General features: G+C 31.8%; 2 protein-coding genes and 1 long non-coding RNA gene across 4 annotated transcripts; 1 reads left to right on the top strand and 2 right to left on the bottom strand.

Annotated features, from left to right (window-relative positions):
- Positions 1–129: 129 nt before the first annotated feature.
- Positions 130–2,176, bottom strand: LOC117932581. The gene is made up of 7 exons (XM_034853858.1): positions 2,024–2,176; positions 1,851–1,937; positions 1,553–1,771; positions 1,297–1,467; positions 1,148–1,201; positions 823–966; positions 130–519 (listed from the first exon to the last, which is right to left on the bottom strand). The coding sequence occupies exons 1-7, from the start codon at positions 2,174–2,176 to the stop codon at positions 130–132; spliced, it is 1,218 nt and encodes a 405-aa protein (XP_034709749.1).
- Positions 2,177–5,160: 2,984 nt separating this feature from the next.
- LOC117931657 lies at positions 5,161–6,000 on the top strand. The gene is made up of 2 exons (XR_004654078.1): positions 5,161–5,322; positions 5,571–6,000. It is a non-coding gene; the product is annotated as an uncharacterized LOC117931657 (long non-coding RNA).
- A 377-nt stretch (positions 6,001–6,377) lies between these two features.
- Positions 6,378–9,200, bottom strand: LOC117931656 (rop guanine nucleotide exchange factor 3-like). Of its 2 annotated transcripts, XM_034852655.1 has the most exons (8): positions 9,030–9,200; positions 8,346–8,759; positions 8,147–8,263; positions 7,835–7,989; positions 7,671–7,745; positions 7,304–7,591; positions 6,857–7,201; positions 6,378–6,769 (listed from the first exon to the last, which is right to left on the bottom strand). In XM_034852655.1, the coding sequence occupies exons 2-8, from the start codon at positions 8,710–8,712 to the stop codon at positions 6,602–6,604; spliced, it is 1,515 nt and encodes a 504-aa protein (XP_034708546.1). In that variant the 5' UTR covers positions 8,713–8,759; positions 9,030–9,200; the 3' UTR covers positions 6,378–6,601. The 2 variants fall into 2 exon arrangements, with proteins under 2 accessions (XP_034708546.1, XP_034708547.1); XM_034852656.1 differs by lacking the exons at positions 8,147–8,263; positions 8,346–8,759; positions 9,030–9,200 and having other exon boundaries at positions 7,835–8,017.
- Between the last annotated feature and the right edge of the window lie 2,057 nt (positions 9,201–11,257).

The following is an 11,257-nucleotide window of genomic DNA, read 5'->3' as shown; positions in this document are numbered from 1 at the left end:
TTGCTCCTACTAAAGACACAAGTATTTCATTTAGGGTCATTTAGAAAAACCGAAATTATTATTGTTGTTGTTATCATTATTATAGGATTGGGGTATTACATTAAAAAAAAAAAAAAAAACATAGAATAATTACCAATAACATAGTCCACCAGATCCCCCAACATAAATTGTATAACCCCAGCTACTAGACATCCCTTGATCCTCCACAGTGTAGCACATGGGGATGTCCTCCCTTTCTTCTATCTCTACTTCATCAACATCCAAGAACTTGCCTCCCAATTGTTCTTGGACCTTAATCCCTCTGATGTAGCATGCAGACCTGTAACCTCCTCTCCTGGATTCTTCAAACTTATGGCCACTTCCCATGGGTGGAAGAGGTGCAAATAGACCATAAACATCTCCTCCCCATTTTCCCTCTGTTATATGGCTTGTGAAATCCCCCAACAAATCCTCCGGCCAATACCCCACCGGCTCGCTGTTCCGACCGTAGAGTAGCCACCAATGACCAGATTTTGGATCCTATCATTTTAGAAAAAATAAGAATTATAACACTGCTACATACATTTAGTGAAATAACCTATAATAAATCAAATTGAATAAGAATCGGTTTGGTAATGATTCTAAAAAAAGGTTTTTAGTACTAGAAATATTTTATAAAAAGAGTTATTTTTAAGCACTAAAAAGATAAAAAATAATTACTAGAATCACTATCAAACAAAATCTAAGTTTCCATCATTATCTTTAGTAAATGATGGATAAAAATGGATTATGCTAATCTCGAGTTAATTACTATATGAATCAAGATAATTGTTTTGCACCAACCTTGAAAACGGTAAGCTTCAGATCATATTGCTTGCCAAGGTAGGTAGAGATGTGAGAAATCTTCATACCAAGAGGAATCTTCGAACTCACTTGTACAAAACCCATGCACAGAGCATCCATGCAACTCCTATTATGATAGTCCACCTGTAAAAAAAGGTTATTTGATCAGAAAGGATAAAATAATCTCTCATGGGAAAAAACAACATTGACTTATTTTTTTGGACAAAATTGACCTTCAAATAAGATTATATTTACAACTTAAAAAACAAGGATTATTTTTGGTACAAATATTTCTATGAAAAATGCAAAAGCTTGTGAAACTTACACTCCAAAATGTATGAAGTCTGGTGAAGGAGTCATTGTATAAGGCAGGAAACACCTGAGATTAATTAATTCAATAGAGTTTTGAGCATATCCCAATTAAAACTTGGAAGAATTGAGAATGAAATTGAGATTAAATATACATATACTTACTGCCCACCCTACTTCTAAAGAAGTAGAACTATCCTCAGGGCCATACCGGAGCTTCATCATAATTCTACTGAACTGCTGGTCTGTAGTCAATTTAGGGTTATATACATTGAGAAATGCCTGTGCTCCATAGTATTTTGAGGTCCTTTTTCTTTGGGTGTGCACCTCAGCTTTCTGATTGGTTGAGTAAAATCTGTTAGTATTGATCCAAAACCATATAAATCTAATATGATATAAACTGGTTAATGAAGAGAATTACAAAGTAAGCCCCTGGTTCTTCCAAAGGCTGCATACTATCTTTAGCAAGTTGTTCTGAATATGTCTTCAAGAAAGCTTTGGCTCTTCGCTTATCTTCCTTCGGTATTCTTCGAATCGGAACTGTTCCAAGTGGGCATCCTTCTCTGAATCCCACTTCCTCATATTCGAACATCATGGGGAAATCATCTGTGGAAGGTGCAGGAAATGATGAAGGTCTCATCTGCAGGTGATAATTTAGCAGCGAAGTTATGATGGAAACAAGCTTTTTAAGAAAAATGACTAAGAATTGAGTTCATTGCCTGAATTCTATGATTCTCAAGGAAAGGATCATTCAGAGAAGGTTGTCTGTAGATATCCACACAATCAAAGACATCTCCATAATCGGTCTGTAGATTAAAATTAATTCATAGTCAATAACACAGTAGTATATAGTAGAAAAAAATCAGAGAAGAGAAGAGAAACTAGGGTTTACTGTGATGCTTTTCAGACCAGGGATACCCTGAATCCTGAGTTCACTTTCCAACTCAATTTCTTCTTCTATGGAGATACCCCAAGCTCCATGGCCATTAACAATGGCCAACAGAAGAAGAAGAAGACTGTAACAGTATGTGATCTTCGCCTCCATGGACACCCTGAAAATTTTGTTTGCATGTACTTACATATTTTTTTCTTTGTTATATATATATATATATATATATATATATATATATAGAGGATGGAGTCTTTTGACAATCTCTTAGATTTAAAATTCGGATTTGGTATCCATTAATTTCTGACGAATATTCTATATATGTAAATATTGTATTTAAAATAAAGAAAGTATTACATAATTGTAGTTCAAATTTAATTACTTTTCCAAAATTATAATTGTGTAATTAGTCAATCAAGCAATGGATAGGAGCATGACTGAGGCCAAATGTTTGGGCATTAAGCAAGATTTATTACACATTAGCATGATCATCATCTCAATCAATTTATTGGTAAATAGGAAATATCAATTTACTTAAAGATCATTTTGGTAGATATATGTTTATATTTTTGGAAATCTTTAATGGCATTGGTTCTTGGAACTTTGGACACATCAATTTTTTCATTTCTATGTTTCTCATTTTTTTTTTTCATTCTTTTCTTCATCTGCGCACACCATACAAATTTTAATCTAAATTTTAATATAAAACCTATGAAATTTATAGGAATGAAAATAAAGAAAAAGGAAGATAGTTCAAAATGAAGGTGAATGGGAAGAAAAAGAAAAAGATTAGGATTTGATGGGGAGAAGGGGAAGAAAAAGGAGGAAGGAGTATGGGAAGGATTAAGGGTCATAAGAGAGATTTTGTGGGTGTGTTTAATATTTCTTAATATAAAATGATTTAAACTAAAAACATGTATATTAATAACTAAGGGCTCATTTGGATAAACTTAATGTTTTTTATTTGCAAAAAATAAAATTAATAATAACTCTAATGAAAAATATAAGAACTCCTATATTACAAGAAGATCATGATAAAATTCATTTAAAAAGATTGAGGTATTGATAAATTTTTACTATTTGATATTTCAAAAATGATTTTCAAGAATATAAGATAAATTCCTACATTTTATACAAGAGTTCTCTATTTTTATATATAACTTATTGTTTGTAATGACTCGCATATAACCATATAGGTATTGTCTGTTCTGAATTAAATGGACATTTATAACTTTAAAATATGTTTACAAGATTAAAAAGAGTTAATATTTATATACTATCAAGAACTTTATTTCTTATCTAATATGAGACATCACAAACAAACACCTCTTATATATATATATATTGTCCTGAAGACCTATTATTTTCAATTTTTAAAAGCAAAAAAATAAGAAATATATTTAAATGAACACTAAATTGCTATCTTCTTGTATCTTCATATTTTCTTCCTATTGCGATTTTAAAACCCCAATACAATTAATAAAAATGGCCTAGGTTTTTTTTTTTTGGTTAATTATTTTTATTTTTAAAAATTAAAATTAAAATTAAAAGTGTATCTAAATGAGAAATCGCTCTTCTTTGAATATTCATTCACTCAAACCCTAATTTCCATAAACCAAAATAACTTAAATTCCAAATTAGTTTTTTTTTTGCCTTTTTTTTAAAAATTAAATTAACAAGAATATATTCTGATTTATGAAAGAAAAAAAAATCCTACAACTTTGATTTATCTTGTTTATAAAAAAATCCATAAAATTTACTTCAACAAAGAAGTTAAATCAAGAGAAAGTAACCCATTTTAATTGACTTCATAAAGAGTTAGATCACGAGGAATTCACCCATTTTCTTGTTAACATCTATTTCATAAAAGATTGTGTTTCTTATTGTGTTAGTTAGATCATGAGAAACTGACACATATATACAAATTTCCTTGTCTATCATAAAAAAGTGAAATTGGATCTTATTTTCTTATACTAATTGAAGTGTAAGCAAATAAGATCATTCATTGAAGATGAAAAATATTGGAAGTAGCAATGGATACTATTTTTATGACATGATGTAAAAACTTTGTAGGAAAGGGAATGGGAGGAAAGAGGTTCTACATGAAAAGGAAAAGAAATTGATGGAATCAGAATCAAAATAAAAAATTTAATTGAAATATTTACTAAACTGTTAAGAAAGGGAATGAAAATGAAAATTATTATAATTGGGATGTTTATATTTATCATATTTTCCTTTAATAAAAATAACTATCTTAATGTCCTATTGTTTAGGGATTGAACGAGGAAGAGTCACTATAAAAGGTTTTCACAACATATTATCGAAACTTTTTTGATTAGGGCAACCCTGAACTGGACAATATCATATGGAGGTTGGGGTTGTGACGAAATGATATCAAAACCTATATATAAAGAGTGAATGATGAAAATTTATATATAAAGAACTTTCAACATGTTATTAAAGTTTTTTTTTTTTGTGTTTTTTTGTGGGTCGTGATAATTATTACATTTAATAAGCCAATATTATGATATAATTTCAAATATTTTATACAATATTTAATATTTTAGATAACTTTGAAAATATATATTTCATATATTTAAATAATTTAATTATAAATATATAGAAATTAAATATTTTATATAATATAAAATATTAAAATCATCAAATTTTTATTTTTATTTTATATAAATAAGTATTATTCTAATATTTACATATTTATATTTATTACCAATGATGCCGACATTTTTGTATTTCTTTGATTCTTTTGGATTCAATTAGATGGCCATTTATATAAATTCCAAAAAAAAAAAAAATTAGAGGCTTGTAATAATTTTTAAAAATTATTTAAAAAGATAAGGTATTAAAAAATTATTTTTATAATAATTTTATATGCAAATGATAAAACATGGATAATGTTCATATTAAATGCAATATTTCAAAAAATAAACATAAATATAATATAATAATATTGATAATAAAGCAGTACAAGATGACATCAATACCACCCAACACAAATAGGATATAAAGTATTTTGATATTTTAGAGAAAAAAAATCATTTTCTTTAATTATTTTTGAAATTTTATGTGATATTTATTTGTGAAATATAGCTATATTCAACAAAAGTCATTTTTAACTTTATCTAGATTTAGTTGGTTCTTCAGTTTCCTTTGACTGCGAAGAAAAGTCAGTAATCTCTGATTTTCATTTTTATTATTAAAAAAAAAATGTATAGATTTTGAGATTTAGGGTTCTTGTACTCTTCAAATCTATTCCACTTCAATGCTCTCTCAATCTTTTTACTGTAAGTTGAAAGATTTCTTTCCTTTTTATGCTTGGATTTTCCCATGTTCTTCGATTCTCTTTGTTGAGTAGAATTTTCCTCGGAAAAAAAAATGTTTTTTTTTTTTTTTTTGCTCGTTTGGGAGCTGAGAAAACGTAAGAAAATGGAGGAATTCTTTTCTTCTACTAAGTTTTATGGGAACCTAATGGTGGGTTTTACTGTTCTCGCTTTGATTCGATGCTTAAGTGGAATTGTGTGTGATTTTACAGGGCAATTGAAAGATTTGAGCTTGTAATTGCTGTTCAGCTTTGTGGGTTTTGAGCATGGATGATGAGAAAGTACAAAGTGGTGGTTCAGAGAAAACAATTTCTCAGAATGATGCTGATGCTCTGAAGAGATGTTTGGAAGAAAACAAAGACGATAGTTCAAAATGCAAGGCTCTGGTTGAAGCATTCAAGGATTCAGCTTATTCCTCTTCTTCTACTAAGAAGCCATGCACACCAATTAGCCTCGGTCGTGGTTATTTGACTGATGTATGACGATTTGGATGATTTGGGGTAGCCCATCTTGTTCATACAATAGTGATGTTGAATTGAAGAGGAATTTTTTCCTTTTATCTGTTTGGCTCCAAAGAAAATGATTCTTTGAGAAATTTGTCCTTGGGAAAGATGAATTTGGTTATCAGAAGATTGTTTCTTACTGGTTTTTTTTTTGTTTAGAATAGTTTCCTGAAAATATCTGAGGCTTTTGGAAAGCAATCCTTTTCCCTTCAAACCAAACAGGGGCCGGAAATTCGCATGGGTTGTAATTTGTGGTTTTAGGTGTGACAAAAGCTGTTTGTTTGGTAGCCGAGAAAATCATTTGTTAGAGAATTTTGTTCTTGAAAACAACTGAGAACCTTTGTAAGAAATGTTTTCAAAAACTGTCTTTTCAGAACAGTTTTTGAAAACATTTTCAATCAAAATCGCATTAGCCCCCAAACAATGGCCTTGGATAATTTTGGCTCCATGTAAAAACCTTTTCCCACCTGCAATTCATTTTCTTCATAAAAAAAAAAAAAAAAAAAACTTTCCACAGCGATCAAATCTATGGACCCCTCATCCCTGTTTATATACATGAAATTGCAAAAGTTAGATGCTTATGATCAGAGCATGCTATGTATAACTCATGCCTGAAATCTACAAATGGGAGACTCGATGCTTCCCATTTAGCTTACAGAATTAGCCCAAAAACATGAAAGAATCAAATATATATCGAGGTTCATCAACATGGTAAATGACCTAGAATATCATTAGATCGATCAAATATCGAGCTTTGACATTCGATTTTGCATGTCTTCTACTACTGATCTCTCTTTGCATCTCATGTTTCTGTCTTCATGTAATACATCTTCAATCCAAGCAACAATGCTGAATGCTAGACTTTCCAACACTCTAGAGTAGCTCTCCAGGATCGCCTGCCCGACATCCTGCAACAAATATTTTCCTTTCAGTGATTTTCTACTCATGATTTTCCTGGAATTTTAGCTTTTAGTAATTTGGATGCAGTTGCTCACCTTGTTGTATTGGATCTTGCATGCGTCCAAGCTAGTCTGTGAAAGCTCAGGGTACCTCTGTTTCAAGCAAAATAGCAAACTCTCGGCTCTCTCTGCTAACACATAGTTTTTGTCGGTCCGTTCGGTTTCTGAAATTAGTTGCTTTACCATGTCCCATGATGATTTGGAGTGCGCTACGCATGCTTTTCGCCTCCATGTATACATTGAAGCTTCAACCCTGTCTGCAAGCTCAAGGGCCTCGTGTTCGGATGAAATATGGAGGTAGTCCATGAGTTGATCAGGGGAGAATTTATCAGAAGTGTTCATGAACCGATACATTGCATCTCCCAGGCCCGCTCGTCCACTCTGAAAACAAGAAATTTCCCGTAAGAATCAACTTCTGCAATGGGAAGAATCTGTGATCAAACCGAGAAATGAATGTTATTATTCGATCTACAAGGACTAAACCTTTGGGAGTGCAGCAATGTACGAGTCTGGGATTTTCATCTCAGCAAGAAGACTACTGTTGATGGACATGGCCGCTTTGTGAATTTGATTAGCGCAGTCACGAGTGTGTTTCAGGTCCTTCCTCGCCTTCTCTGACAGGCCACCTCGGGGAATGCATGGAACCGGCAACCACCATTTCTCATCTGGCCGCTGAGTAATCAATCGAAAGGAGCCAGCCCGGGTGGCACTCACCAGCTTCCCCTGTTCTGCATACCAGAACTCTGTTTCCTTGAAGCTGTCTAATATTTCCTGTGAACCAAAATTCAAGTTCTTCTGAATCAGGCCTTCCAAAAAGACCAGGAAGTTCAGCGGATGGAGCTTGTCTTACCTGGAGCATTGTGTCGAGCTTTTGCAGAGCTGGAAGGTTGATATGGATATCTGATCTGGGTCTACTTGCCATCACCTGAACAAAACCGATAAATTGTGTCAAAAGCAAGCGAAGAAGACAATACCCAGAAGTGAATTTGGATGTGAGACTACGAAAATTTTCACCTCAACGCTGGTCCCATTTGGTAAAGTCTGCAATGAGGGGAAGAATTCCACCATGTAATCACATACTGCGAGCAAACAACTCATTTCCCTCTTCCACATTGATTTTTTCTCAGGACTCAGTGGTTCTAATTTCTGGTTTTGGCCAAATATAGTAGCTGCACAGAGAGGAAAATACATGAGCATTGACATGGAGAACAGAACAAACACTTTTTTCTGTTTGGAGGCCGAGAAAAGGTGGAGGAAAGTGTTTTCCTCAGTTTTCTCAGCAGCCAAATGGATAATCATTTCTGGCAGTCTATTAGGAGAAAATACCGTAGAGATTGGTTATGGCATTTGAGATTGTGACCGCAGTGCAGACGCCTTTGCCGCTTCCTGACATGTCTTCACCCAGCAAAAGCTTGGAAAATCTTTCCTTCATCAGTTCAAGCTCTGCCCAGAAAATCAAATACAAGTTAGTTAAGCAAATTAGAATCCAGACCTTAGCTTTCCCGGAAATGAGGTTTGGACCCACCTGAATCTAGAGCATCATCATCGTATTTAGGGTCTAGATCATGCTTGTGCTGCTTCATTTCCAGTCCGGTAAGAACAGCCTGCTTATGGGGCGTCTCTGTCTGTGTCTCTATCCTCGTCACGGGCCAGGCTGACGCAGAAGCCTCGTAGGAGTAGCTGATGTTGTCTTCTGTACGATCCGAAAAGTTTGATGACTGAGAGTAGGTCCTCATGTATGAAATGGAATCAGCGCTCGGTGTTGAAGAATGCGCAGTTGATCGAGCGCTCGGTGTTGAAGAATGTGCAGTTGATCGATCAAAATGATCAACAGTATAAGGCAAACGATAACCCAGATCATGATTCTCATCTCGGCTCGATGATCTCCTCATTTGTGCTTCAAAATTATTGAATTAACGAATTCTGTGCTCAGAAAAACCTGCATGTAATCAACCAGACTTGAAGTTTTGGCCGGGAAATGGATTAAAATGCAGAATCTGTATTCAAAAGGGATGGTTTTCTTTTCTGAAAAGAAAGCAAAAGAGGCCTCTCACAGGTCACTATTGATACATGAAAGCAGAAAATGCCTGAATCTGCAGCAAAGTTGCGGTCTAAAGCAATGGAAGGAACATTTTCTGGAGGTAAACAAACTGAAATTTGAAAGCTTAAAGCCAAGAAAAAAACAGCCAATCTACAATCTTAATCTTACCTTTATTTGAGAGAATTTGAATTTTAAGTAAAGAATGTAGAGAAAGCCTTGTTGAAACAGTTCCCTCCTAGTCCTCTCTTTCTCTTCGACACCCTTTTCTGCTCAAAAGAAGGCCATTTTTTGACCAGACCCATGTGGCCAAGACTGCATAAAAAATGAAAACCGGCGACACTCCGGTCAAATCAGAGAAACCCAGATGCAGAATTGGCTGGAATTCAGCTTTGTTTGAAGGATGTAGGAGGAAGAAGAAAAGGAAAATGGATAAAAGCTTGAAAAATATACGATATTCTTAGTTGTCATAGATGATAGTCAATTTTATAAGGAAAAAAATGTCGACCCTCGTACAATTATTCTCACTAGATTGATTACTATATAACAGTGTAACGTAAAATTTGGTATCATATGACAAATTTATAAGAAGAATATTCAGTGATTACTGGCATTTTAGGCGTGTGAATGGGTCTATTTGGTTGAAAAAAAAAAAAAAAAAAAATCCTTCTCCGCGCAAAGAAAAACAATGGAGGAGAGCATGGTGTTTTTCCAAAAATATGTTTTGAAATTATGTTATTTCTAAAAAAGTATGCCCAAGCCAAGCTTCATATATAAACTTACCGTTGAGGTCATAGACTGCCATATTTGTATGCTCTCTATGTATTTCCAAGCTCTCGCTCTTTTTTTGGAAACAAATGTAGACAGTAGACTACAAAAACATCCTTATATTTTCATTTTTATCTTTATTTATTTATATATTTGAAACAATGAACCTTTAAAATATGTCAAAAAATAAATAAAAATCATATGACATATATATTTGCATGAATTTTTTTGTGTCCAATTTAATTATATATTTGTCACATAGGTTTTCCTTTAATTTTTTTTTTTTCAAATGAAAATTCTTAACAAAAAGTTTTATTTAAAGTCTGTTTGATAATTGTTTTTTAGAGCAATTTTCTATTAACAAGAAAACACGTTTAATAACAAAAAAAAATTATTTTCTATTTTTCATTATTAGTTGTTTTCACTTGTTTTTTTATATTATTTAAAAAAATAATTATATAAACACATAAAATAATTAAAAATAAAATACTAATTATAAAAATTATTTTTAAAACATATTTTAAAATATTAAAAATAGATTAAAAATATTTTAGATTTTTAAATAAACTTCTATTTTATAAAATATCAAAAAATAATTTTCAAAAACTATAATTTAGAACTGTTTTTAAAAAATACTTACCAAATAAACCTTTAATATCTCGGTATTGTGCAAAATTAATATTTAAGTAAGTATATATTAAAAAAAATACACCCACACAAACACAACGTGGAGGTCCAAATTCCATGTTTTCGGAATTTAATAAGGTACTCAGGTGGGAGGTTAGCTCAAGGGGCATGTGGGATACACTAGAGACTTTGAATTCAACCCTTTTGTTGCCTTAAAATAAAAATAATTTGAATAAAAAATGGGTTTATGGTAATGTTATTTTCATGGAATATAATCTTTTCAAAAGGGTCAAGAGATAGACGTGAACTCCATTTATGTGCAATATTATCTTTTATTTATTTATTATTTTATTTATTTTTTAACGTGGCTTATGGAAGTGTTGTAGGGGTGGCGACCTACAAATTCAGGGCTCTTTGCAATAAATTGAAAAGTCAAATCATTCTTTATATTCAAATAAATGCATGAACCTGATTTTTAGGGTTTGATGCCATTACTTTCCAAACATGGGTCAACGTATTAAAATTTTTGTGGTAAGTCAAATTTGTTGATTTATGGTAAAATATTGAATGCCCTTTTTGATTTGTAAATCTTGAAACTTTGAATTTAAATTTACTTTTGATTTATTAGGTTGATGGTGGGAGTTTCAAGTTTTTTTTTTTTTTTTAGTATAAATTTATTATTAATGAATTTCAAACTAAAATTTTTAATTTTATAATGGTAAATAATTTTTTTTGGTATTATACAAAATGTCATGAAATTAAAATTTAATAAAATTGGAAAGATATGAAAAATATAATTAAGGTCAATAGATTATATATGGGATGCAATAACTTATATTAAGACTTTTAGTAATATATAAGTGTCGTGTCTCGTGTTTAATTTCAAAATGTTGGATGAAAGCGAGAAAAAGAAAATGGAGAGGAATGTTAGAAGATAAACAAAAATAAAGCTAAAAGGAGTTTATCTGAAACTGCTTTTAAAAACGGATTTTTAACTTTAAAAA

Source organism: Vitis riparia, chromosome 15 (genome assembly GCF_004353265.1).
Source record: "Vitis riparia cultivar Riparia Gloire de Montpellier isolate 1030 chromosome 15, EGFV_Vit.rip_1.0, whole genome shotgun sequence".
Classification (NCBI taxonomy): Eukaryota; Viridiplantae; Streptophyta; class Magnoliopsida; order Vitales; family Vitaceae; genus Vitis; species Vitis riparia.
The sequence above is the reverse complement of the archived record's forward strand: the minus strand, read 5'-3'. Positions and strand labels throughout refer to the sequence as shown.

Excerpts from the sequence above, each read along its gene's own strand:
- LOC117932581 (XM_034853858.1), bottom strand. The coding sequence starts at position 2,176 with ATGGAGGCGAAGATCACATACTGTTACAGTCTTCTTCTTCTTCTGTTG. Across the intron at positions 1,468-1,552 it reads AAGAACCAGGGGCTTACTTT|AAAGCTGAGGTGCACACCCA; the intron begins GTAATTCTCTTC and ends TCAACCAATCAG. Across the intron at positions 1,202-1,296 it reads CTTTAGAAGTAGGGTGGGCA|GTGTTTCCTGCCTTATACAA; the intron begins GTAAGTATATGT and ends AATTAATCTCAG.
- LOC117931656 (XM_034852655.1), bottom strand. The coding sequence starts at position 8,712 with ATGAGGAGATCATCGAGCCGAGATGAGAATCATGATCTGGGTTATCGT. Across the intron at positions 8,264-8,345 it reads TGATGATGCTCTAGATTCAG|AGCTTGAACTGATGAAGGAA; the intron begins GTGGGTCCAAAC and ends TTTTCTGGGCAG. Across the intron at positions 7,746-7,834 it reads CAAATGGGACCAGCGTTGAG|GTGATGGCAAGTAGACCCAG; the intron begins GTGAAAATTTTC and ends GGTTTTGTTCAG.